This window comes from Hylaeus anthracinus, unplaced genomic scaffold (assembly GCF_026225885.1).
Source record: "Hylaeus anthracinus isolate JK02 unplaced genomic scaffold, UHH_iyHylAnth1.0_haploid 11989, whole genome shotgun sequence".
NCBI lineage: Eukaryota > Metazoa > Arthropoda > Insecta > Hymenoptera > Colletidae > Hylaeus > Hylaeus anthracinus.
This window is the reverse complement of record NW_026534337.1, coordinates 15489224-15515107: the sequence shown is the minus strand read 5'-3', so window position 1 is coordinate 15515107 and position 25884 is coordinate 15489224. Positions and strand designations below refer to the sequence as shown.

The following is a 25884-nucleotide window of genomic DNA, read 5'->3' as shown; positions in this document are numbered from 1 at the left end:
GACCGTAGGTACCTTAACGTACCTCGTCCTCCCAGATCCTAGTCAGTCTTTAGCCGACGACAACTCAGTGAGCATCGGTCCATAGCACTCGTTTCTCTTGCTTAGACGATCGTCCTTCAAACCTATATATTCTCAGTCACGTGATCGAGTCCAGGCAGTTTCGATCGATCGTCATGCCGGCCGAAGAGTTCCTTGGAAAACGGTATAAGCTGTTCAGCAGCGAAAATTTCGACGATTTTATGAAGGCACTCGGTACGTATAAATTGATAAAACTTCGTCCGATCGTGTTCCATCGATGGAACGTTCCTCGTGTCGTTATTAACTTCGCATTCTAATGTCGAATTCATCTAGAGTAGCTACACGTTATGGTTGCACGAATTTAGTACAGCAGATTACGTTATCGAGCACTATTATCGTCGGTGTACTGTCAATACGTCGCGAGTACGGTTCAAGAATGAAGTAGTTGACGATTGCAAAGGAGTTATGAAAATTATTGTATGACATGTTATCAATTAACGTCTCGTCGATTAGTCATTCTATCTTCGACGTTTCTGTTGTGACCGTGGAAACCAGTTTCAGAGGCGATACTTCTTATTAGCACACAATACAGCTCGTTTACAAACATAAACTCGTCATGGTAAACAATGTGTTCTATGGTCGAACACTCCGAATGTACAATCCAACGCGTTTATTATCGATACCAGTAGCGGATCTAGACGGCTTTAAAATGGGGCAGCAACAATATCAAGAATTCCAGAATCTCATCCATAGGAATAACTAAAATAAATTCATAATTGAAGTCTTTTCAATTTTCAATAAATTTAGATTTTTTTGGTCGATACCAAGAAAGTATCTTATATCTGCTACTGATTGGAGAACGTATGAATATTGATACCAAACCGAATCCAGATAAGAATGATATCCTTAATACTTTCCGAATCGATAAGACAAAATTTGGAGATACGCCGGAGAGTTCGATTTTGTTGTGAATAACAACAATTTCGGAGCACAGGAATGTATTCTAATGATTACACAGATTAGTGATTTTATAAGTTTCTTGCTTACTCAAATTCGAGAAACTTATGTTCAACGTGAACTGTTTAGAAGTACATTTTCACGTTAATGTCAATACTGATTTACGAAGCATATTTTAAAACACATTAAATCTGCAACCTGGCAGTAATAAATAAGATAATCAATTTTAATATGTTGAACTCTGCTCCGCTGCCCGTGCAACGACCTGACCTCACGCTTAATTCCCGCCATGTGCCACAGACGGAGTCCGATTGTACTCCAATTTAGCACTTGAATTAATTTACCGGCAAGATTAATAAATCGCAATTGTAAGTCGAATCGCCCTAATGTATGGTACTTATGGAATTGACTTAATAAAAATACATTGTCTCTTTTGCCAGATAAAAAACATTGATAGAGCGATACGTGTAGGATGTTTTGAAACTGATCGAGTCAGCCCATTGATAGTCATTTTATTATCATGTAAACCAAGAAATCTGTGCATACTATAGGATATAGCATGAATGAGATCATGCAGTATCATTTACATCGGGATCATGAAACGGATACGCTTCGCGTTTGCATGCGAATGAGCATATTTGTTACTCGTTCCTAATAGATATTAACCTCGTAAATGCGTTTCTGTATTTCTGAACATCTGCTTTAAATTTGTTTGATGCTTTGATGCATAATATTATGCGATATTATTCGGTTACTGCCAAGTTATACTCAACCTTCGCGTACTGGTATAGTATGCGTTATCGCAAGAAATTGTTACCTACGTACATTTTTATCGCTACGTTGCGACTCGGTATTCGCTTTCATGCCACACTCAAAACGATACTTTGGAATACGACTCTTCTTTTTCAGTGACAGGTGACTTTAGGTCCTGTTGCAATAACTTGTTTTACAAATTATTCAAAAACTTTCTATGCCGACTTCATGCAATTCAAATGAACATAATTACATAATTAGTCAAATATAGTTCTTATAATCGTTCATTTGCAAACTTGGTGTCGACTTTGAACGACTTTATCGCCGAGAATTTTTATTATGATACATATAATCGACAACAGCTAAATGATCATAGCGTGCACAACATTTTGTATCCTCGTGGTACGATGGTGGAACCGGTTGTTTCGGTACGATTACCGGAAATTGAATAAAAGTACACTGTCACTGGTCGACGTTGTCCACGCGTTGATGTGTTGGCTGATCCCGCAAAGGAACATAAATTATACCGTTCTCGAATACACGCCAATTTTTGAACAAAGTACACGTATGGGCTGCAAACATACGTATCACAAAAAAGCCGCGATAATATCTTACAGCTTGTACGTGTAATCACTTCACGGGAAATATGTATGACTAATATCAGTCCAAAGGTTCTCGTGTGGAAATAGTTGCACAGCGATATGCATGGCGCACGTACAAAACGAAAAACTAAAATTATGAAAATTCCATCGGCTTAACCAAATAAGATTACGATTGTCATTTCCAAAGATACGCGATACCCCTCCGTAAACATACCTCAGAATCGTAGGGGGTATCGCAAAAGTTCAAACTTCAAAGTTTTCGTTTTACTTCGTTCATTTGAATTAAACCGAACCTCCTTTATGCGTGTTAATTGATAAGGAACTCGGCAATATCATTATGTGCAATATAAGATGCGATAATAGCCGAGCTTGTGTTCAGTCGGTTTTCTATTTCCGTTGGTTTCGCGTCGCACGCGATCGTACAAGATGCTCTCGGCCTTTTACGGGAAACGTTACAAGCTGCAGACCAGCGAAAACTTCGACGAAATGATGAAAGCCTTAGGTAAAGTACACGTGGAACAAGTCTCGCTTTTGTTCGATTACTTTGGGTAATTCTGTATTTTCTTTAAATTGCCGATGCACAGCACCATGAAGAAAGTGGTAGGCACGGAAGTAGAAAAGGTTCTGGGGTGTTCGGATTCGTAGAATGTTCAAAGTGTAAAAGCGGTTTAAAGACGGCCAGTACGAAAGGTTCTTTGAATTCTATGCATTTCTAAATCCTGCCTCGTTTTGTTTCAGGTGTAAGCCTGATGACGCGTAAAATGGGTAGCAGCGTGAACCCCGTGGTTGAATTAACGGAGAACAATGGGCTCTACACGCTGAAAACGACTAGCCCGTTCAAGTCCTCCGAAATAAAGTTTAAACTCGGCGAGGAGTTCGACGAGGAAACACCGGACGGAAGAAAAGTGAAGAGCGTCTGTAGTTTAGAAGGAAATAAACTCGTTCAAATACAAAAGGGCGAGAAACAGACCACGATTGAGAGAGAATTCACGCCGACGGAAATGAAAGCGGTACGTATGGTTAACGAGCATAGGGAAGAATATCGAGGGAGATAATTGTTGAGTCTATCGTATGAAACTGTTGTCGTAAACCTTTGTACCTTGACGGTTCGTTCGTTATTTCCTTAACTCGACAGCAAATCTAATAAAAATCACCTCGATAATCAATTACGTAATCTCGCGCCATAGGGGATCATTAAGGAATTATAAGTTTAACGATTCAATTGAGTTACATTTCGTGCAATGGAAGGAGTTCTGCAGAGTTGAACGACACGAGAGATAACGGGACGAACGTCTAATGATAATAAAAATGCCTTTGTCATTGGTCAAAAGGTCCGCCAATTACCGCGTACCTTTTGTATTCGTGACTCGGACAATTTAATAAGTTCAATAATGGAGTTAATGATAATCAATTTCGAAGCCTTGAGAAGTAGTTGAATACCGATTGAGTATAAGTTTTAAGGCTTTCTTTTTCTGTTACAGGTCATGAAAGTCGACGATATAATATGCACGAGAGTATATAAAGTCCAACAATAAAAATACTGCTAGCCGGGGAAATGATATTCCACGGGTCAATGATTAATTGACACTGTTGAAAGTTATTCTTGCAAATCTAAGAACTTTACATTATTTTGATAAATGTAAAAGAAGCAAAAAATATGCATACAAATGTATAAATGTTTTTGCTATGATTTGAAAGTGATGATATGCGCGCACAATTTTGCATACGTTAAAGAATTTTGTATTTCGTATATTTTTTATGCTTCTTTAAATGTAATTCAAATTGTTGCTTTCACGGGAATTCTTAATAAATAAACAATTAGTACATCGGTTGTAAATATATAATTGTAATTACAATTCATATGAGACTTTATACAACGATTGAGTATATCCCATTATGATTTAGAATACAACTATTCGTCTGGGTCTATCACAGGTGAAATCTGAAACAATACTTTATTGTATTTACGCGCTACTTTCACGCGGTTCTTCGTAATGTACGAATAACATGAAATTAAGTTAACTCTTACATAATATTCTATGTAACAAGTATGTCCCTCATCGGTTTTAACCATATATTGAAAACATAATAGTCCACATGTATCGGTTCTCAAAGAAACTTTATTCGCATATAATAATGCCTTCATAGCTGGCTTAATATGCGATAACTTGTAACTAGATGTTGACGTCGAGTTACATTGAAAATTATCTATTAATTCGCCATCGTGTGGCAACTCGACATGGCAAATTCCTGCTAAACCAGCTGTACTAATTCGAAAAAATGGGGCAGCAGGCGATAAGAGCAACTGTAACAGAATTATAAAACTACAAAACTATAAAACTATCGACGCGCGAATTTAAAATCGTCAACTACCTCGATAAGGTCACTGGTTGGATCAAGTTCTGATAAAATATCTTTTAATAATTCAGTTTGTAATACTACTTTATTCAAAACATTTTCTGGTTCAAGATGAAAATCTAACAATTCATCGGGCTGTTGAGTTTTTAAAGAACAATCTGTTATAATTCCATCTTCTTCTATAAGAACTGTTACTGGATGACCAACACCCTATTGTTAAAATTATTCTATTTTAGGACTTGGTTATATCTATGAAGTCTTTACTGGAAAATTTGATTTATATATACTTTATAAAAGAGCTGTAAAGCCACTGAGCTTCCTTGAGAATTTATATTACTCCAAAACATACAAAGACATTCCACTAATACATTCAGGTTTATTCGAAAAATTATATCTTCCTTCAATTTAAATTCTTGAAATATGTGAGATGGAATGTAAGCACTAGCTTGCATACATTTTGCATCTTCCACTGTTACTTTTAAACCATTTTCAGTTCCAAAACAAGTTGCACTCTAAATAGGAAGTAAAAATTTTTGAGCCAAATATGTATATTTAACTTTTGCGTAAAATTAATATATTTGATGTTACCTCTTGAAAATTAATTGCTTTTAATAACTGTACTATAGTTTTGAGGTTTCCTAATTTTGCAACTAATTTATAACTTTCTATATCAGGATACATATTGCTCATATGAGACTTGATAATACAATAAGTTTTGGAACTGTTTCTCTGTTATATATTGATATACCAATTTATATTTAGTAATGGTTGCAAGCCAAGCTGCTAAAACATGTTTGCAGGTAAATAATAATCTATCGTTTAATACCTGACACCTGTAAGATTAATACTTAATAACACACTATAAGACTTCCATTTATTGATAACTAGGAGAAATTTGAGAACCATACCTAAAGGAAGCACAAACACAATAATTTATATCAGGAAAAAATGTATAAACTGATCCTGAACATCCTTTAACTTGTATTAAGTATCTAGCATTATTTCTTTCTGTATGAGATGCAGATACAGTATTTTCTGATGGATAAATATGAGTTACACGACCTTGTTCATAAAGTTCTAATGCCCTTTCAAATACACCACCAAAGATATTGTACAGGTTTAATAGTACTTTGTCTGACACTAAAATCATTGGTCAATACATGAAAAATTGTCATGTAGGTATAGAATATTATCAAATACATACATTTTTGTTCCCTTTCAAAACTTTCTGACGTTTCCCTTAATGCATTATTTACAAATTCTAAATATTTTACATCACATACATTAGGTTTGCAGGCACTGCTTAATAATTGTTGATTGAAACTCATGAAGATTATTTATACTTCACCAATTACTGTGAAGTCAAATAAATTTATGAACATTATACAAACAGAGCAACATTAAAGGGAACACGTTAACTGAACATATTACAAGTATTAGGTTCTAACCAATAAATTGTTTCACGTGTCAAAACAAGTGAACTATATGTATATATATAATTTTTAACTAGAGGCGCCATCTGTGGGAAAACGCTCAAGTTTGTAGTGAAAATAGTTCCCTCCGTTCCTGTAAGATGGCGCTACCGATATCATCTAATAGATTACTCTTTATTTTTCATTAATGCATAATTAATCAATTTATTTGCTCTACAACACTACAATATATTATTTCAATTATCATATGTTTTCTTCTACAAAGGAAAGTCACTAGTGATGGTTTCGCTTTAGTTTCGCCATAGTAATGTTGGTTGTACTGATCATTCAAAACAAAGTACCGGTTATAACGTATCTAACAGACGTTGTATTACGATTACGCTTTCCAGAAAGCAAGGAAAGTTGTGTGTGTCAGTTTTATTGATTATAATTAAAATTTTAATAAAATATTAAAATGAGTCATCATCGAAGGTATGCTGGTGATTTTACAGATTCGCTGAACAGTTTTCGTAAGTACAAATGATGCACAAATATTATTTGCATATCAAATGTTAAAAGTACATTCACCTGTTGATCAAATGACTTGTTTTCCAGAATACAATACTAGCTCTGAGTTAGATTTCTGTATGATAAGTTCATTTTCTGAGGACAGTTTGAATGAGGTTGAAGGAAGGAATGACATCTCTAATGCTTCTAGACATAATTGCAATCATTCCACTATTTTAGATGACAACTTTGAAACAGATTGTACTCTTTCGAATGCATCTATTTCATCTACCACATTTACTCCATTAGTGCCAGATTTAAATAAACGTATTGATTTATTTAAAAGTGGAAACTCAAGAGAACCACTTAATAATGATATTACGGATTTATATAACAAAAGTAAAGATAATAAAGAAAATAATAATCCTCAATGTGCAATGAAAAATATACAGTTAGAGAATAGAACACCTAAAAGATTGATCAGTGAATTAACATCAACTGCAACAAAACAAGATGTATCAGAGTTGCATAACAAATTAAAATGTAATATAATAAATGAAGTGTCAAAGAGAGATAGTAATTATAACATACACAACAATAAATTTGATGTAGTTCCTGTAGCAGAAGAAAATAAAGATATACATACTAATGGAATAATACATTTTGAAACTATACTCTCTTCATTAGATAATCAGTTGAATCAAATGAAAGAAGTATCACAACCAGAACAACTTTTAAAACGTCTATCCAATGAATATGTCCATTGTCCAAAGAATTTCACTGAAAAACTATTAACCATTATTGAAGAATCTATTATCAATAATGGTGATGCCTCTAATGCATCTGCAATAAATTTGAGCAGATTAACAACAGAGTTCAGAAAAATGTGTAAATTCATTGAAGATGAATCTTCTCCTGATTGGCCTTCATCTGTAATGACTACACCTCCATATCCAAACCAGGTGGATGCAATTCCTGAATGTAATAAATTTGAGTCCACCAATTCATCTAAAACTGAACACTTATTAACTGCATCTATGGGTACACCGTGTATACCACCTACCACACCTCTGTCTGCCATAAGTGTAATTAAAAGAAGATTCTTCCAAAAAATGTCAAAACATAACTCTGTTGGAAGCATTGATAATTTAATTAATACATCATCAAATGTATCTAGTAATGACTCTTTTGAACGTTTGGAAGCTCAGTGTAAGAGATTATTCCCAGAAGAGAAAGAATGTCCTCAACCATTACAAAAAAGTTTATCAGTGCCTTCTTTATTAAGTATGACTGAAGTGGAAAATATGTGTGAACAACAAATGGCTTCTTTAAGTATTTCTAATACATCTGATACAGAAAAATCAATCAGAAGTACACCTAACTTACTGGATTCACGTTTACATCAAAGCCCATTGATAAAGAAATTCAATACAGAGAAAGAATTAAGTTTTCCTAAATTACAACAAGAGTTATACCATGAATCAACAAATTTTGGACATGATGTATCTTATTCAAAAAAAAAATCTATAAAAATTAACAGAAAGTCTGAAGATCCAGATGAATTGGAACAGACACTTTTGCAAGATATAGCTAAGAAAAGAAAAAGATGCCTTGATACAGCAAGACTTATTAAAAAAATCAATGCAGATACAAAAATAAGACTAGAAGAAAATGATAATAAATCAGACTCATTGTCCAGTGATGAAGCTAAGTTCTTAAAAACCCTGATATCTTGTAAAGATTATCAAACATATTTAGAAAAACGGAAACCGCTTTTTCATTTTCTGAGGAATCCTTGTCTGCCCGAAACCACAGTTAAGAACAACACAAGCACTGACTCTGAGTACAAAGTGAAAATTCCAGACATAAAAGTGTTAAATGCGACTATGTCACCAAGAGCAGAGAAAAATACGTTGAGTTCAAATATAGCATCTTGTATATGTAAATCACCATTGTCAAGAAACAGGAATCAAGAAACTAAAGAGAAAAAAAAGTGTTCACAAACAAAATTTTTTTTGACACCAGGGAAAACTCCTCCAAATAAATATTGCAAGAAAAAAAAGATATATTTTCCAAGTATGTATAGTCCAATAAAAGATACAAAGGAGAAAAACATAGAAAGTTCAGCCTCACAAGGGCACAGAAAGAATTTGAATACTGTAGTTTCACCAGTTGGTATGTACATAAGAGGTACAGATATGCAACTTATAAAAAATGTACGAGCTAGAAAAGGTGGTTTGCTATTTACACCTGTAAAAATGAATGATACAGCATCCCCAAGTAGAAACTCAAGACAAACTATTCTATCAAAAAGTTTAACTAAACCTCAAGGACAAACATCACTGAAAATTAATTTATCACCAAAATTCAGAAGAAATCAATCATACAAACAAGAAATTACATCAACAGCATGTGAGACTGATAGTGCACATAAAAATGATTTTGTACTTCCTAGGGTCTCTTATAAACTTCCTTTACAAGTTAAGACAGTATGTATTTTAATACAATATTTTTCCTATTGTAAAAGTAGTATACTCATTCATAACATGTTTTCTAGATAAAGGAAATTAAATCTCCTAAATCAGGAGCTCGTGTAAAGAAATTGCTAGAATCAATGGAAAGCAAAGTTGTTATACGACATGAAGGTACTATTATTTGTAGTCATATAAAATAACTTCTGTTGTCATGATATATATAAAACAAATTTTTTCAGGTAGAATCAATTCAATCTGGAAACAGAGGAATGCAGGAATGGTAACAAATAATGAAATAGTAGAAATTAATTATGAACCAGAAGATGAATCTATACATATCGAACAGGCAGCTAGTAAAACGAATTTTCTTCATAAACAGAGATATGTGTAATTAATACGTTAATATTTTATACTTCATTTGGAATAAACATAAACCTTTAGTAGAGTAATAGGTGTCAATAAAAATTATATTTTACTATTTTGCATTGTGTATGTTATATCCCAAAGGTGTTGCAACGAAGTTTATACCTTTTACTTCCCATTATGTGCAACGTATAAAGTACGTTCTAATGGATTTCAAGAATGATCTACACCATATCGATGATTTCAACATGAATCACCGTACCACTTCTACGCCTGAAATTTCTAAAATGAATTCTTGCGCCATCTAGTGGAAAATCAAATTGTTCTTATCACTCATTGGAGTGTAACTCCCAACGTTTATCATTGGGCTCGTGCAGCGATTGTACAGGCACGTCAACATTACTTTCATACCCCAATGCATTTGAGAAGTAATTAATTATAAAAAGTAAGACAAACGCAATTCACGCAAGGGTATGTAACAACCACTTTGAGACCGAACGTTTTTAATACATTTAAGTAGTACTAACGAATTTAAAATTTGTATTGGTCACTTGGAAATAAAATGTGCCTATCTTTGAATTGGAATTAACACGGTCCTGGTTTGCGCATGGCACACACGCTGCCAGTTGCACACGCTGTTCATTTGTTGGGTATAAGAGAGGTGGAAGGAGATGATCGATAAATTCGAAGCGGTGCAACTGGATTGACAAGTAGTCATCGTGCTCCTACAGAAGTCGAAGCTCAGCTGAGAAGCGATCAAGAAGTCAAAATGCCGGGACCAGGATGCGACAAGTGCACAGGTAAGAATTTGTATCGGTTTGTATGAAATCAATACTTCCATAATCCAAACAAGTAAACCATTTATTAAAAGAAATTGTTGAAAGTTTCGAATTATTAACAAATTTTTGAAATTCTATTAAAATTCTTGTTCATAGCTTCGAAATTAATGTGGAATTTGATAAAATAATACAATAACCTAACGCAGACCTAACCCAGAATTTTTTTTTAGAATGCCTGTATATACGTAGGCTCTATAGTTATTGGCCTAAACAGGAAGCAATTAAATAATTTAACAAGCTCAATTGCTTGCTGGTCTCAATTGACTAGTTTCATCAATTTACCTCTGGTTTCTATTGAATAATTTACATTTCCTCGATAAAATTGCTTATTATCTGACTACTATTATTATGTTAAACATTATAAATTTTACCCTATCGTTCGGAAACGTTTCGTTAATAAACATTTTATTACAGATAAGTGCCAGGATTGCAAATGCGGCGATTCGTGCAAGTGCTGCAACTCCTCATGCGGAGGTAACGATTATTAATTAATATAAAATACCCTGCTTTCATTTTTACGAAATAAATTGTTACGATTGTATTATTGAAAACATTCGTTACTACGTGCTCTTTTGTCGTGTACCACTTTTCTGTAAAAAACAACGACCATTTCTATGAAGGAATGTAGTCACGATCGTTCAGTCTGACTACGTGGTTTTCTTTTCTCGTAATCCGGGCAACGACCGGCTAACCGTGACCGCTGTTAACGTCTACTTATTTGCATGACTCACAACTAGTAAAGCTGAGAATTACGTTTATCGACACACGAATTTCATTTTATATTTTAACTATTACACGTGAAAATACACGACTCACTTAAAATTTGAATAATTTATGGCATAGAAAAATAATTATTCGACACTACATTGAAATTGCGTCGTAATTTTCTTTTACAGACAAATGTGCTTGCAAAGCTGGTGGACAATGCAACTGTAAGCCATGTAAGTGCTAAAGTGGATTATCAACGCTAAGGATGGATATTACGACGATAAGCTAGTAGTGGAGGTTCTAGATATCATTATATCTATTTGAAGTCTCTATCAATATTACCACATAATGACCAATAAAGTGCAGTGATATAGATTATCTCCCTATATCAGGAGATTTCGTTGAAAAAAAATCTGTCCTATTATACACGCAGCTAATGTATTCATTATAGCGTTAAAAATCATTTATTTATTTGTCAGATCCCATTATATGTATGTTTCAGAAAATGCTTTTTGTACAATAATTGTTACTTTTTTCGTGTGAAATAAAACGAAAATTCTATAGTACGTTGTTATGACTTACTTTTTTAGTAAAATTCACCTGCCCGATTGTACAGAACAACGATTCATCTTAATTTTGTGGCGATCGAACGTTGAATCCAGTTGACCGTCTTCTGCGATTGCTCCGCCATATTCGTTACAAAATTGTAACGAATTGTATAAAAAGTATTTGTAGTTACAGATGATTATTGATTCTAAGAACGATCGGAATGTGTAAAATTAGCAAATGTAAAGTATCTGTTTCCGTATTTTGCGCATTTTCAGCACTTTCGGCACTTACGGCACTTTCACGCATTTTAGATAGTTGGACGCACTGTTCACAAACAGAGGGCGCTAAATTCAGTTCTCCAGTTATGGTAATTTATCGACTGAATAAATACATTACAGGAATCTTTATCATTAGTTGATATACCTTGAATCGGTAAAGGGAACTGCAAATATTGTTGACACCGGTAATATATTCTTTGAAATTATGTTTCATCGCATCCAATTCAAACATTCCTCACAACTCCACATAACCTTACCCTTTATTTTCAAACATATTTGCAAAGTTTAAGGACACTTGTATCATTCGTAACAATCAATATAACGTATATATCGATATCACCGTCAACTCAAATTAATTTTGGAATAAATCTAATATGTAATATTTTGATATTTATACTATTAATAAGTTAACGAAACTGTTTTGTAGTTTGTTGTTCTTATGGACGGATGGTGGACTATTTTAACCGCCAGTAACCTAGCGCCAGAGGGAGCTCTATTAATTTCTCTAGTCGTTCATAGACGACGCCACAAGAGTTAGGCAGTTTTTGATTCGAACAAGTAGTTTTTGTGCTGCTCATCTTGTTGAAGAATTACAGTTGTAAAATTGAGGTTATTATGTGATTTTATTCTTACGATATCTATCATTCGTCGCCTTTATTCTCGTTTAGTGACAAGGCGGTGCAATTATCGACAAGAGTCAAAGAAAGACGTATCTTCAACCTATTTAGCTGACACATAAATTCACGTGTCTTGCTTGACGACAAGATTGCTGCAAAAGGTTAGTTTCAACATATTATTCGTATCGGCGGTAGTCTATCGCGATGATGTGAAATACAATCACCCTCTCGGTAATCGGAAATCCACCAGAAGGATCTGAAGTTTGCATTAAATATCGAGCAAAGTGCACTTGGTTTCCCGTATTTACACGGCTCGTGTTAGTCTTTACCATGTCGTAGAACAGAGAGAATGATTAAGTCGTTGATTTCCAACTGCGTTTACATGCCTTCGTGTTGTTCGACCAATGAGAATTTAGTCGAACGATCGACCGTCGATCGTCGGAATTACGTTTAACGGAAATGTAGTACATATAATACCGCGTATACGAGATCGATACACCATTCGAAATATTCCATGAGTTAGCCAGTGAATTCCCATTATGTACTATACGTATTATGTATTATTATGCTTGGTCAGGAAATCGGTACCAGGAATTCCTCTGGTTGCAGATCGCAAACCTGAATTTAGATTTTGAAAATTTAAATTGGCAAATCTAATACAGATATAATTAATTCCATAAATATTCGTAACGTCAATCCTGTCATTTAATTTAGACATGTCGGTACAGACGTCGGAAAATTGGTTAAAACGATGCATAACTGAATTAAAATTCAGATTTGTCGGACGACTTCGATTTAAAGATACCGTGGAAATGAGAACGCGTTTTCGTTTCTCCGTGGCGCGATCGTGTATCGACGTAACAGTGATTCGAGCGCACGAAGCGGCCACGAATCGACGGCGCTCCTTTAATTGATAACCCGATTAATTATGCATTCGGACTTTGAGCGCAACACCGGTTCGCCAGTTCAAACAAGGGTGGCAAGTCGTCCGGAATGCGGCATGCGAAGTGCCGCTTGCGTGCGAAACGGCTGTGCGAGCTAACGTGGCTTTTGTTAAAAGGGCATAAATTTATAATGAGCCCCCCGTTATCGATCACTGCGATCAAAGGGCACGGCGACCAAATTTAAGAATACCAAACATTTCCTCGAGCCAGAAGTCGAGTCGTTAAATCTCGTTAAAGAAGGGTGGATACACTAATTTACTTGTGTACAACTTGCGATAGTTTATTAAAAAGGATTGAACATCGCATAAAACAGACGAAGACAGAAGATCTTAAGTAAAATTAACACGATTATATAATTTAACATTTTATCTAACAAATCTAATATTTGTCCTTTCGAAAAATGAGAATCAAGGGTGGCTATGAATAGATACGAGAACGATCTTTTTGTTTGTATTCGAGTCTACAAAATTGAATCCTGGCCATTATTCTGGCTTAAGAAGCCAAATGTTTATTTATGAGGACTCGACTAGTCGCGAGCAAAGATCGTATAACTTCCTAGGAAGTGGACGAACGAAAACACGCTTTCTTTCTTACGGGTTTCAAGCTCTGTACGAAGGAAAGAGGAATTATAGCTCACGAAGGCCTATAAACACGAGGCGTAAGAAAACCGACGAGCATCAAGGGGGTAGCAAGTTTTAGCTGGCAAACGGGAAAGGTTCAGACCGTTAACGACACCCTGCGCGGCTTTAAAAACTAATATTTCCATCATTGTTAGCTTTTATGACGTGGCGAGTAGCGTAGACTCGTGCCGTTCGTTTAAATGAAAATGGTGCGAGTTTTCCGTTCGCTATTGCACAATGGGGAAAAATAATTTCATCGATTAGTTCCATTCGGGAGTATTTATATAGCTCTGTGAAAAACATGCACATATCGATTCATCAATCAGAAATTAGAATGAATTCAAATTTCGGATAACCGTTTTGTTGTTCCGTTATATACGCGTAGGGTTAAACTTGATTATTTTATTACGATCCCCTTTCTTGTACTTCGAAATGTGCGTTCATTGCAAGTTTTCGATATTTACGAGGAACCGTAAACTAAAAAATTTGGTACAATTGACCTGTGACCTGTGATATCTATCAGGTTACCATCGTGATCTTTCATTTGTTTCGTTACTTTATCGCTAGTCTATTTGTAAATACAAATATGTTGGGATGGTTAAACATTTGCCACTGTTTCGCTGCTCCTTCGCGCTTCTCGTATCCCACACCAGTTACAACAGTCTCTAGAGACACTATAGCGCGAGACTTGAAGCTTGAAGCTCAGCAGGTGAGATCGTTAGCGCGAAGAGTGTGACTTCGCATTGTGCCTCGGAGTACGTCTTAAGTGTTAGTTTATTGTTACCCGCTACCCGGTGGGCAGGCTAGCCTTACATATTTAAGGTGGTCCATTAGTGCTCAGCCGCGTTTATGTTTCGGAATGCCGAGAAACAGATGTGAAACGTTACCGAGCGGCGCACGAAAGAGGTACAGCTACCTCGAACACCTTAAAATCAGGCCGATTTCGTGGGAACGTAGAAAGTTAAAATGCGAAATATAACTCGTAATCTTTTCATTCGTGAAATGAATTTGCATCCGTATCTATGTAGGACTCGATTACAAAGACATCGCTTAATTCCGAACCAAGGCCTTCGAGAGAATGAAAAGGTAATTTTACCGACCGAGGACACGTGGTAGGCGGTCTCATTAAACTTTTCGTCGTTTCATCCTTCGGAGGAATCGTGTCGAGAGCAACGACTCCCGCGGGAACACCGGCGTGGCGCGATTATACCGACCACCAAGAGAGATCTACCAGAGGGAAGGATTATATGGCGTAAAGAAGAAGGGTTAAAATAGGTCCTCCTCCCGTTGCCGAATGAGAATTCGAATGCTGTCGAGGGGTTCGTCGTGGTAACGAAACGAGCGGAGAAGAGGTTCTCTCGTCCTCTGCGTGCGCGTCTTGGTTCCTCGTGTTTTCGCCTTTGTCGCTCAAGTCCGCCGGGTCCAATCGGTCGAAATTAATGTCCCGCCGTTATTAGCAGAAGTTAGCAGAACTTGGGACGCTGCGACGCGAGTATATTGTTGCGGAAACTGTCGGATAGAAGCAAAAATTGCTAGCTACCGGGGAGAAGTTTATAAGTTTGCGACTCCTCTTCCTCGGTGTTGGACGTGTGTTTCTTCGTTAATGCAATTGACTGTCCGGTGAAAGCCCCGGTCTGGTGGCAAGTAGACGACACATGAGATCGGTATGCTCGGTTCCCTGCGGGTTTCGTCGATCCAGTGTCCAACCTGGTCGCCCGATTTATCGAATCGACGCGCGACGGTAAGGGGATACCACAGACGGATCGAGTTATACGCGACAAGGACGATCTCTAGCCGAGATGCATTGAATTCCAACCGCAGTCTTGAATGACTTATTCTTCGTCGCTAGTTTCTTTTCCCTCGCGCGTTTTCTTTTTTTCGCGAATCGTTACTCAAAACAGAGGTACCGTGGACGGTTAGTTACGCTTCCAGGATGATAGCTATTCGAACGTAGCACCGTTGTAATTAAAGTGTCTCTCGAAAACGTTTCCTCTGTTCTTCCACGGCGCGGCGGCGAATAAACCGAAGAGTCGGTCGTTACCGTAAATTCTTAATCCGAATCGGGCGGTAAAACTGAAAGTTAACCAAGTTCGGTAACATTAGCCGTAACAATGCTCGCAGTAAGTTCTTACGGTAACGATGCTGTAACGACGGTTTCCGGACCGTGGCAATTTCTCGCGATAAAGTCACCGATGGGACCCGCAAGAATTAAACTTGCTCAAGGGTCGGTTGGATTCGCCGATGGTGCACCTAGCACGCACGGGAATTCAAATTTTATGCTACCCGTTCATCGGCGCGTTAGCATTCGTGCAGAGATACGAAAAAGACGTTCGGATGAAATTCTGAAATATTAAAACGAGCCGGATTGTCGCGTAAGAATGGCGGAAGCAATGGTTACTCGTCGCCGTCGGCCGTAAACTAATCAGGAATTCAGATCGCATAGGTAATTTTACCAAATTCCTCTGTAACGCGCTATTACGGCCAGGGGATTCGAATTGAAGCAGATTACCTGGCGGAAATTAGTCAAAACTAACAAAAGCCTCGCCCGGCCCCGTGGCATTCAGCGTTCGCAATCGCGGCTGGATCGCGATCCGCAATTCCGCAAATGGGGCGGTTCGAGCCTTCGAACAAAAGATGTAATAATTCTGCCCTGTTTTCCACCACCCCCTTTTCACTTTCCTCCCCTTTTCGCCCCTTCGGCTCGCTCTCGACCACTCTCTGTCCCGTCCTCGCTCCGAAGTCTCTCCGACCCTTACGACGAACCCTTTATTTGCAAAACAAACAAGAATCGTTTGCTCGCAAGAGTCGGGGACTACGGTGGCGTGGGGGGGCACGAGATTCGAGCAACGCTTGCCTGCGAAGGGCGCGGAATTTTAATTACACGAATATTATCGAGCCGCGACGTAATTACATTATTGGATTTGGAAGTCAGCGATCGTCGACTCGTGTGATTCGCGAAATCCGATTTCCCATAATTGTTCTCGTCGCAATGTTTCGTTCACCTTTGTTCTTTCCGTTAGCCAAGATCGTTGTGGAATTTCGATTAGCGCAACCGGGAGTACAGTTTTCGCAGAAAGGCGCACGTCGAACTGGTCGTGATGAATGAATCCGCGGCTTTTTAATATATCGGCGCGATGAAATGTCGCCGATCTAGATGAGCGACACTGTAAACATTTTAATTAAAGTCCAGGAAGGATATTTAATTTCGAATAATTAATGGTAGCGCGCCGAAATTCTTGCGTCCCGAACAAAAGCGATCTCCCTCTCGATTACTCTTGATTTCATTATACGAATCAACAGTCACCGGACCGTCAGTTACGAAGTAATCTTTTATCCTTGGCCCCTTTCCTCGGCCCTACGTTGTCCGCCTACAGCAATTTCCTGCACCGATGTATTCTAATTCTAAGCAACCCCGTCGCATCGCGTCGCTTCGCGTCGAGACGGACTCGAAACTCGCGGAAAATATTTATCGTTTCTTCCGTCAGACGGATGCGCGTAAGCAATAGCAAAACAAATAAAGCCAATCCGTTTTCGCTTGTTGACACTTTGCCTGGGTGGTTTCCGTTCGATTGTTGATATGTAAACGTTCACCCCGTCCCCTCGAAGGAGTCCCATCGACGTTACCCTCGCGGCGCGCATCTCCTTCTGGCGGAATGCCTTTTTCCTCGGCCCGTAACATATTCCGGGCACGATCACCACTTTCTTATATATTTATGCGTTCGAGGAAACGAGACAATGTTGGATAATATAGAACAAAGCAGAACGTCAGGGGTAATTCGATACGAGGGGGAACGTCGCGTTTTGTATTTACAACGACTTCGGAACGATTCGCTCTCCGAGGATGGGGCAGCGCGACGTCTCGACGCGTCGTCGAAATATTTTTCGAATCACTTTTTTCCAACGCAGTTTCAAACGCACCGTTGGCATCCTTTTGTTTTTCGCGAATCGTTTTGCAGAACAACAATTTACTGGTTTCACAATCGGAAAAACAAAACGACCGAGGAGAAAAAAAAATACGAAACGGAATTTGAATATCAATGTGCAATAACAGCGTACCGGTGCGGCGTACCTTTTGACAGTACTTACGCACCCGTGAAACTCGATTCTCATCGGGCCGCGGAAAGAGAGAGAACTCCCCGCTGAAAGACGGGATGTATTCGTGTATTTCGAACTACGCGCCAATTTTCTTTGAACAACAGCCGCGTCTCGCTCGCGCGCAGACAATGCACGGCGGATTCAATAAAACCGTAACAATAAGGGTGAAAACGGCGGGGTCTGGCAGGGAGGAGGAGGAGAAATGGGGTGGTTGTAGCGGCGCGAGAATGGGAAAGCGGAGAGTAATTTGAATGAAGAGACAAGAGACAATGCGTGGGCGAAGCCCAGAACAGAGGAGAGGAGGCGGCGAAGGTGGGTGAAAACAACCGCAGAATCAAATTAGAGACGGTGGGATGGGCCAGGTGGAAGCACGAGGAAGGAGTCGCGAGAGTGGGGTTGGAGGACGACCGAGAGGAGCCTGGGTAATTATATTTACAAGTGGCAGATCTCGAAAACAAAGGATCTCAAGATTGCTCGATTCATTCGGGAACTCGCCGAAGAATCGTCCACTTCCCGGTACCTTTTCGGGGAAAAATCGTTGCCGATTACCACTCGAAGCGGAATGGTACCTCCATTCTAACGCGGAACGATCTATTCACATCTGAGCCTAGTTGTTCTTTCGTCTTCGGGCCAATAATGGTAAACAAAAGTGAACGAGAATTACGAATCTTCTTCGACGCTCGCAAATTATTACGAGGGAATAGAAAAAATATCCGAACGGTGTCGCTTAAATAAAGTTACGTAACGCAATTGAATAAATACGGTCCCAATGGAGTAGGTAGCGTGTTCTTTCACGGCGTGATTTTTCAAAGGTTTCGAGACGCGGAGGTCGAAACCTTTGAACTTCCTCGGTCAGAGGTTAGTCGATAGTCGATACGAAACGGTAAGAAACGTTTAAGAAGCACTTCTTAAACTCGATGCGTATACACTCCACGACAAAACGATAGAACGCCCTTGAATTTGTTGTATTTCTTAAACTAAATTACGACACGTCGTTCGATACTTCTTCGGCGTTCTCCTCTCGCTGCCGTAGTGTCCACCATAGAGAGAAATTGAAATATTTCGAATATCGCTACGAGCACGTTCAAAGAGAGAACGAGATGGGAGCCGAAACCTTCGGGCGCGTTTACGCGCAACTGACCATTTCGAAAATTAATTTTCCTTTACGCTGCACGAAGTTTAAAAGTTCTGTTTCTGTCCCTCGATCTCACCTCCGCCCTCCTCGACCCTCCTCGAATACATTTTCATATATTCTCCTCCACCGGACAAAGTATTATGAGAACATGGTTCGCATACTTTCACTGCCGGTTATACAAGCCTACCTTTATAAGTGTACCTACTATTGTTGCGTTCTTCTCGGTAGAATCTTATTCTTCTCGGTTCCTCTTACGAAGTGGCATGTATTTCTGGAAATATCGCAACGATCGAAGCACCGATAAACGTAGCTACGCGTTGTCGCGATTATTACACCTAATTATTACACATCCTCAGCTTTTCTTATCGTGAGGCCCAACCAAGGGCAACCAAAAGATTCTAATTTGACTCGTACCGTAAACAAATCGACAACGTCAATATTTATAGAAGGATTTCGAGAAGCGAATTGGCAAATTAAATCGTGGGAGGTGATCGTTATTCGTGATGCGACGAAAAAGAGGCGCGAAAGAATGAAAAGGTTTTACTGCCCGGTAGGAATGGAAAGCGGCGAATGTGGAGGGACATTTGACGCAGCCCTCCACTCGCGTCGCGTTATGGAATTTTTGTGGAACGGCTTTTTTTAATTGATGCAATTCAAACCAGCCAGTCAGCCAGCCAGCCAGTACGGCTGTCGCGCTCGTAAAACTTTTCGTCGCCTTTCGCGTCGCTTGAATTCGAAGTTGCCGGAGTTTTCTTCTTCGTCGTTCGCCTCTTCTCTCTTTCTTCTTTTTTTCGTCGTGAATGACGCCTTTGGGAAATATCCTGTCTTTGGAGCGAAACGGAGATAAGAGTATACAAATGCACGTTTCATAAGGAACGTTGAACTCGCGAATTCCGATACGGCGAAACTTACGGGATTTTAAAGAATTTTCGCGAGGTAATCCGTGTACCCGAAAGCGAAGATTAAACATTATCGTCCCGGTATCCGTCAAAAAAGGACACCGCTCCTCGACGCGCATCTTCCCCGCGTGCTCGTTTTGCCATAATGAGAAGCTTAGCAGTTGGTTTAACTTGGCAGAGGATTAAGTTTACCTCGTTCCAAAGGCGCCAGAGCAGCATGGAATTTCTACCTCTTATTTTTCTGCCTTCTCGCCCCTGTTCTGGAAAAGAGCGCTCGGTAGGTATTTCTTAATTAGCAGCAAGTATCTCGCTCCGCGGAAGTTGCCTTATTAATTAATATTACAAAAGAGAGTCTGGCTGCCTATGCGGTTAGGGGAGCGTTTCTCGGCGATTAGAACGTTTTGGTCGTCCCGATTATTCGTATGCGTTTAATCGCAACGTGTCAGCGGAATGTTTGTAATTTCGGTTTCCTTTCCGTGTCTCGAGTTGCTGTAACTGTCGCACTTTTTTCACTTGTCGCTCTTAAAGTAGCAGGTATCGTTCGGAAGGGCTGAGGTAAGACGGTCGTTGCACGGTGCTTGGAAGGAAACTTCTTCGAGGTGCTGTAAAACACTGCCGGAAGGTGGCCGGAGCGGAGGGGAGGGGGCAAGAAAAGAAACTGAGAAAGAGAAAATGGTTATTTGAGCAGCTAGCCTTATACTTTGACAAAGGGAACGAAAGAACGGGGACCGACGTAGGAAGCAGGCGGTCCGGAGTGGCACTGAAGTGGCCGTGCTCGAGCGAGAAGAAAAATATGTAATATCGCCCAGGGCGTTTTAATAAACCGAGTTGGCCAATCAAAGCGAGCGCTAAGGAGCTTTCTTGCCTTTTAACGACCATTTTTACGCGCGTTTAAATCACACTTCGCGTCGCTGTTAGTCGCGCGGAATAATGGGGTGGCGAAAAGCGCGTACGAGCTACGGCAACGGAAGGAAAAAATATCCGGGAAGGCGTAGAAATATTTTTATGACTGAACGGCTGCGAGATTGAATGAAAGGGAGAACGGGGGAAATTGTAGCAAACAAAAGAAAAGGAGAGGGGCAACGGCGGGAGCGGGAGTCGTCGGGTTGGGAAAAGGGACAGAGAAAAGAAGCAAAAGACAGGGAAGATTGGTTGCTTTGTAACCGGTGCATGCACGATACGCTTACGATGGCGGGTCAAGAGAATAAACGCACCCACACACGGCCGCGCGATATAACGTATACACGGTCCGGTGGACGAACGTAAAAAAATGCGAAAACTTTCGCATTTCGTCCAGCCTCCATTTTTATTCGCGTCGCTTTTTCACTCGAGCACCGCGTCCCCGTGAACGCCGCACTGGCGACGGGTTGGGACACGCGCGCTCATCGGCCGGATATTATTTCAGTTGGCGCATATTTCCGCAAATGAATTTTATGAAAACAGTTTTTGCTCTTTTAATTAATCGCTCTTCCGTCGCCAGATCCCTCTTTCCACTCGCCCCGTGGTGCCCGCTCCCCCGTACCGCGAGCCCTGTCCTCTCTTTTCGCCATTCCGTGGACTCACGTGGATCACCGGGCCGCGCACAGCTTTTAATAATAATATTGTTTCAAGGACCGCGAGGAGCGCGATGCGTTCGGTCTTCTCTTTTAATCACGTACAGCGGATGGAATACGGTTTTCAGTCATTCTTGCGTGGCCGCGCGCTCATCAACTTTTATCGTGAAAAAATATACGTAGAGGAACGATTCGGGCTCGCCAATGGACCGAGGAAAATATCCTTCTCTGAATTATTTCGAATCGGGGATACGTTCGATTAAACCGAAGAGTGGAGAGTTAATCAAGGCGGGTTTATCGAGCGATGAAACGATTCGGTCCTTTTAATTGTCCTGAACCTGTTCCAACGGATGTTTGTTGGGATATTACAGTGTTGCTTCTTGTCACGTACAGGAGCAATCAATCAGTCGCGAATTAACGAGGCGATGAAATTCTGTCCGTTGCTGTTGTCGAAAGGTATACGTGATCCGCGCGCATTAAAGCAGTCGACGCGGCTCGGTAGAAACTTTCGCTCGTATATGCGGCGAGGTAAAGTGGCGCTTGTACCGACATTTTGTACAAACAGGAATAATCGTTGACCAATTAGACGCCCGATGAGGGTTCCATAGTTGGACGAACCTTCGAGCAGCTAGGTGCGCCGCGGATAATCGCGGTCGTAAATAACATTTATCGGAGGCTCGGTGGTCTAATTGCCAATGATTATCGTGGGCTGCACGAGAAAAATTGCCAATTTACATCGAATCCTCGCTCCTTCCACCAGTCGTTTCTCACCCCAATTTACCCCCATCCCTCCACACGGTCTATCGCAAGTATACGATCCAAATGGAACTATATATTTTTTTTTTATACCATGCGATAGAACTTTTCCAGACGAATTAGATTGAGACACCCTGTATAATAAGAGAGTGAATTTTGACTTACTTTGCGTTGTCGTCAGATATTTCCGAACCGTAGGAATCACTCCCTTTTCGATTCCCTGTCCTAGAACTCGCATCTTTCCGTTATCCGCGTTTTTGTTCTCGAACACGGAGAGGGTTCGCGTTCACACCCGAATAGAGTCGGATCTCGCTCTCCTGAATACGCAATGCGATTTATTCGAAACGTGGCGTATAAAACACAAAGGACCGCGTATGATTGGTAAATTATTGAGGCAGTCCGGATTTGTCGGCCAATCACGTAGCGGTCTTAAATAATTCAGAGGAAGCGCGAAGGATGCGAGAAACGGGGGAAGGTCTTGCGTCGGTGCAGGGATGCGAAGGTATTACGCAGCGTTGACTTTAAACTCGCAATGCCGCGTATCGAAATCGGTACGAGGCTTTAGCAATTTTCACCCTTCTCCGTCCGGAGCGTAGGCAAGGAACGACACGTCGTGTAACATCGAAACAGTAATTTTATTTCCATTAATTTTTCTATGATAGAACTATGATACAAAACATATCTATACTAGCGAACGTAACACATTTCCTTACGTATTCTCGTTCAGAGCTTTTTTTTTTTTTACATGCATCGCGTACATTGCGTTCGGCATTCGAGACGAGACGGATTCGGTTTTTCCATTAGATAGGCGGCTTGATTATATTGCAATCCGTTCGTCAATGGAAGGCTGTCGCCAACCACGGCCGCTACTAATCGTAATCTATGCGAGTTATTTGGTTAGACAATCGGATAGTAGTCGTGCGACACGATATAAATTCATTCTCTTCTTCATCCTCATTGTTGATAGTTACATGTTCATCTTCGAGACGCTTAGTATTAGGAACTACGCGCGTATCGTGGAAGTATTCGTTACATCTATAAATTACAAAGGAAATGTTTGCACGTTTCGATAGAAAAACACGGCGATGGAGTTGGACAACGATCGCAGGCTCACTCGCAGAGCAACCTTTTTAGAAAAGTGTCGATGTTGAGTGATGCTTGATAATCGTAATTCGAATCTACTCTGACACGGATTAAGGGAGGAAGGGTTGATAAGGATCGTAGCCACAGACCTCGCTCTTTCAAATATTCAAAGAAACGATAATTTTCAGTTTTCTCTATAGTTTCTCAGGTTTCCCAGCAAACATCCCTTACTCCGATTCTGAACGTCCCAGACATTTATTTCCGGTATTCCGAGAGATCGCCGACCGAACGGGTTTAGAGTGGGAATTCGATGGACAAAAATTACGTAAGCCTATTATCGTTCGAAAGATGGCGAACCAGTTTCCGGAGGGGTGCCACCGACAAATCTTCGAAGCGTATGGCACAACGGAAATAAAACATTTTCTCCGAGACGCTGCTCGTTTCTGATAGCGCCCGGCCAATCCGAGAGAAAGAGAGAACTTTTGGCATAACTCAGCCTCGTTATCTGACTCGCAAATAAGGCAACGGAAAAGTTCGCGACATCAATCTGGGCCTCTACCGGGAGATTCGAAGTTGAAACAATGCTTAAGTCACCCCTAACGTATGAGCCCCAAGGGGTGGTGAGGCAGGCTGGCTGGATGGCGAAGTCAGCTACCGATTCGATCTGCCAAGCCGACCTCGCTCACCAATTTCACCCCGTGGCCATTCCTCGAGTTCTATCTCCGGTACTCCGTTGGTCCGGTAGTCCGGTAGTCCGGTAAAGCTAGATTTACCGGCGTTGCCCGCAACGGACAGCAAAGTCGACTACAAGAACAGCCAAACTTTGATCACCCCTGAGCATTCGGTTCACCCGCATTGTTTCCCTGTGAGCTCTAACCTTACCCTGCCGCCGGCCGTTGTCTCGTTCTCTCTCGTTCTATTCACTCCGTCTCCGACGATTTTTAGAGTCTACTTCAACTTGAGAAATTCGAGTGATCAAATTCCATCTAAACAGCACCAATCGTTTCGCGCGCTCGATTCGAACAGCATCGAGACTCTCGCACAGAGACAGTCAAAATCGAGCGCGGGTGAACCGTCGAACTGGCGATTTAACGACATGAACATTGCGACGCGATAAGCGTTTAACGTCTAATAAATGTCAATGAGAGGATCTTACGCGTCGAAAATTTTCGTCGTTAAAATGGTGTCCTTGTTGTTATCTTTAAGCGAGTAGTCTCAACCGTAAAAGCAGACTTACTGAGATTCCAGTAACGAGCGAACCTTCGGAACGTGTATACTACGATACAGACAACGTTGATAGAAGAGACGTCCGTGTCGTTGAACAAATTTGGCCACGCTTTCGCGATTCGATCGATACGATGGCGTTTACTTCGTTTGTCATTTGGTATCGTAAGGTGTTTGTGCATTGATGCCGTTTAAATTATTCATGGGGTTCAGGATGTTATGGGCGCTCGAGCTCGCTGGCGAGGGATATCCATTGTGGTTATGGGTTGTCTCTCCGTTTGCGTGCCTCTGCGGACTTCCCGTGGATATCGTCTGAAATTCAGAAAGATCGTGAAATTATAACTTGTTTAAAATAACGCCGATCGTTAACGCGACAAATAGAACGGAGTAATATCGCGAAACGTGCGGTTATCGAATTAGTTACCGAGTATTCGCGAGCGACCAATTTCGACGCTGGTTTTAATCGTCTGTAAATCTGCGGGACCGAAAAGATTGGGAAGAAACTCGCAGTCTCGTAATTACATCCGCAATCAATCGACCGGGCAGCGTCTTAATCCGATTCGAACAATTATTCACGACAGAGACTTAAAACTCGGAAGAGGGAAACGTTCTTGCAGCGAAAGGGGTTGATGCCGCTAACGAATTCGTTTTAGATGCGGTGTTCTCGTTCCGGTACCACCCCCTCGTCTACGGTTCTACTCCAAAAACAAAAGGCCAGAAGAACGAACTTGTATCTCAACTCAGCCCGAGCAACTCAACTTGAGCGTAGACTCCCGCCTCTCCTATCTTTTCCCTTTCGATATCCTCTCTTTGGTCTTCCTTCTTTCTCTTCACCGTTTGTCTTAGCCTTTAGTTGTCTCCGTCTACCTAAGGCATTCTTAACGGAGAGAGGGCTCGCGGGAACGGCAGAGGGTACCGCGGGGAGTACGAGATGACGCTAGGATAGGTAAGTGCCGTTGAAAACTTCAAACTTCGTATCTCTAGCCCCGCTGTTCCCTTCGCCATCAGTTTCTCTTAGTTTCTCCGGTAAAGGTGTTAAATTATACAGGCTTAAAATTCGACAGACCGTGCGGCTCAGCCCCTCTCGACGAGATCCTTCCTTACCATGATTTTACCCCGTAAGTTGATCGTGCTAACTTT

General features: G+C 40.3%; 4 protein-coding genes across 12 annotated transcripts in view; 2 read left to right on the top strand and 2 right to left on the bottom strand.

The window, feature by feature from the left end:
* The first annotated feature begins 10 nt into the window (after window positions 1-10).
* Window positions 11-4174, top strand: LOC128887531 (probable fatty acid-binding protein). 2 transcript variants are annotated; one of them, XM_054143539.1, is made up of 3 exons: window positions 11-252; window positions 3069-3340; window positions 3812-4174. In XM_054143539.1, the coding sequence occupies exons 1-3, from the start codon at window positions 174-176 to the stop codon at window positions 3863-3865; spliced, it is 405 nt and encodes a 134-aa protein (XP_053999514.1). In that variant the 5' UTR covers window positions 11-173; the 3' UTR covers window positions 3866-4174. The 2 variants fall into 2 exon arrangements, with proteins under 2 accessions (XP_053999514.1, XP_053999515.1); XM_054143540.1 differs by lacking the exon at window positions 11-252 and adding an exon at window positions 2693-2832.
* Window positions 4157-6244, bottom strand: LOC128887513 (cell cycle checkpoint protein RAD1-like). 3 transcript variants are annotated; one of them, XM_054143504.1, is made up of 6 exons: window positions 5893-6244; window positions 5277-5828; window positions 4976-5200; window positions 4704-4898; window positions 4360-4635; window positions 4157-4272 (listed from the first exon to the last, which is right to left on the bottom strand). In XM_054143504.1, the coding sequence occupies exons 2-6, from the start codon at window positions 5376-5378 to the stop codon at window positions 4243-4245; spliced, it is 828 nt and encodes a 275-aa protein (XP_053999479.1). In that variant the 5' UTR covers window positions 5379-5828; window positions 5893-6244; the 3' UTR covers window positions 4157-4242. The 3 variants fall into 3 exon arrangements, with proteins under 3 accessions (XP_053999479.1, XP_053999477.1, XP_053999476.1); XM_054143502.1 differs by having other exon boundaries at window positions 4157-4635; window positions 5277-5521; window positions 5597-5828; XM_054143501.1 differs by having other exon boundaries at window positions 4157-4635.
* An 82-nt stretch (window positions 6245-6326) lies between these two features.
* LOC128887471 (uncharacterized) lies at window positions 6327-9562 on the top strand. 2 transcript variants are annotated; one of them, XM_054143409.1, is made up of 4 exons: window positions 6327-6630; window positions 6716-9096; window positions 9165-9252; window positions 9325-9562. In XM_054143409.1, the coding sequence occupies exons 1-4, from the start codon at window positions 6576-6578 to the stop codon at window positions 9363-9365; spliced, it is 2565 nt and encodes an 854-aa protein (XP_053999384.1). In that variant the 5' UTR covers window positions 6327-6575; the 3' UTR covers window positions 9366-9562. The 2 variants fall into 2 exon arrangements, with proteins under 2 accessions (XP_053999384.1, XP_053999383.1); XM_054143408.1 differs by having other exon boundaries at window positions 6329-6630; window positions 9321-9562.
* A 13491-nt stretch (window positions 9563-23053) lies between these two features.
* The window catches only part of LOC128887524 (LIM domain only protein 3-like), a 77566-nt gene continuing 74735 nt past the window's right edge, over window positions 23054-25884 (bottom strand). For all 5 annotated transcript variants that reach the window (XM_054143532.1, XM_054143527.1, XM_054143530.1 and 2 more), the window contains exon 6: window positions 23054-25056. In XM_054143532.1, the coding sequence (XP_053999507.1) occupies window positions 24898-25056 (159 nt within the window). In that variant the 3' untranslated portion in view covers window positions 23054-24897. The remainder of the gene's footprint in view (window positions 25057-25884) is intronic.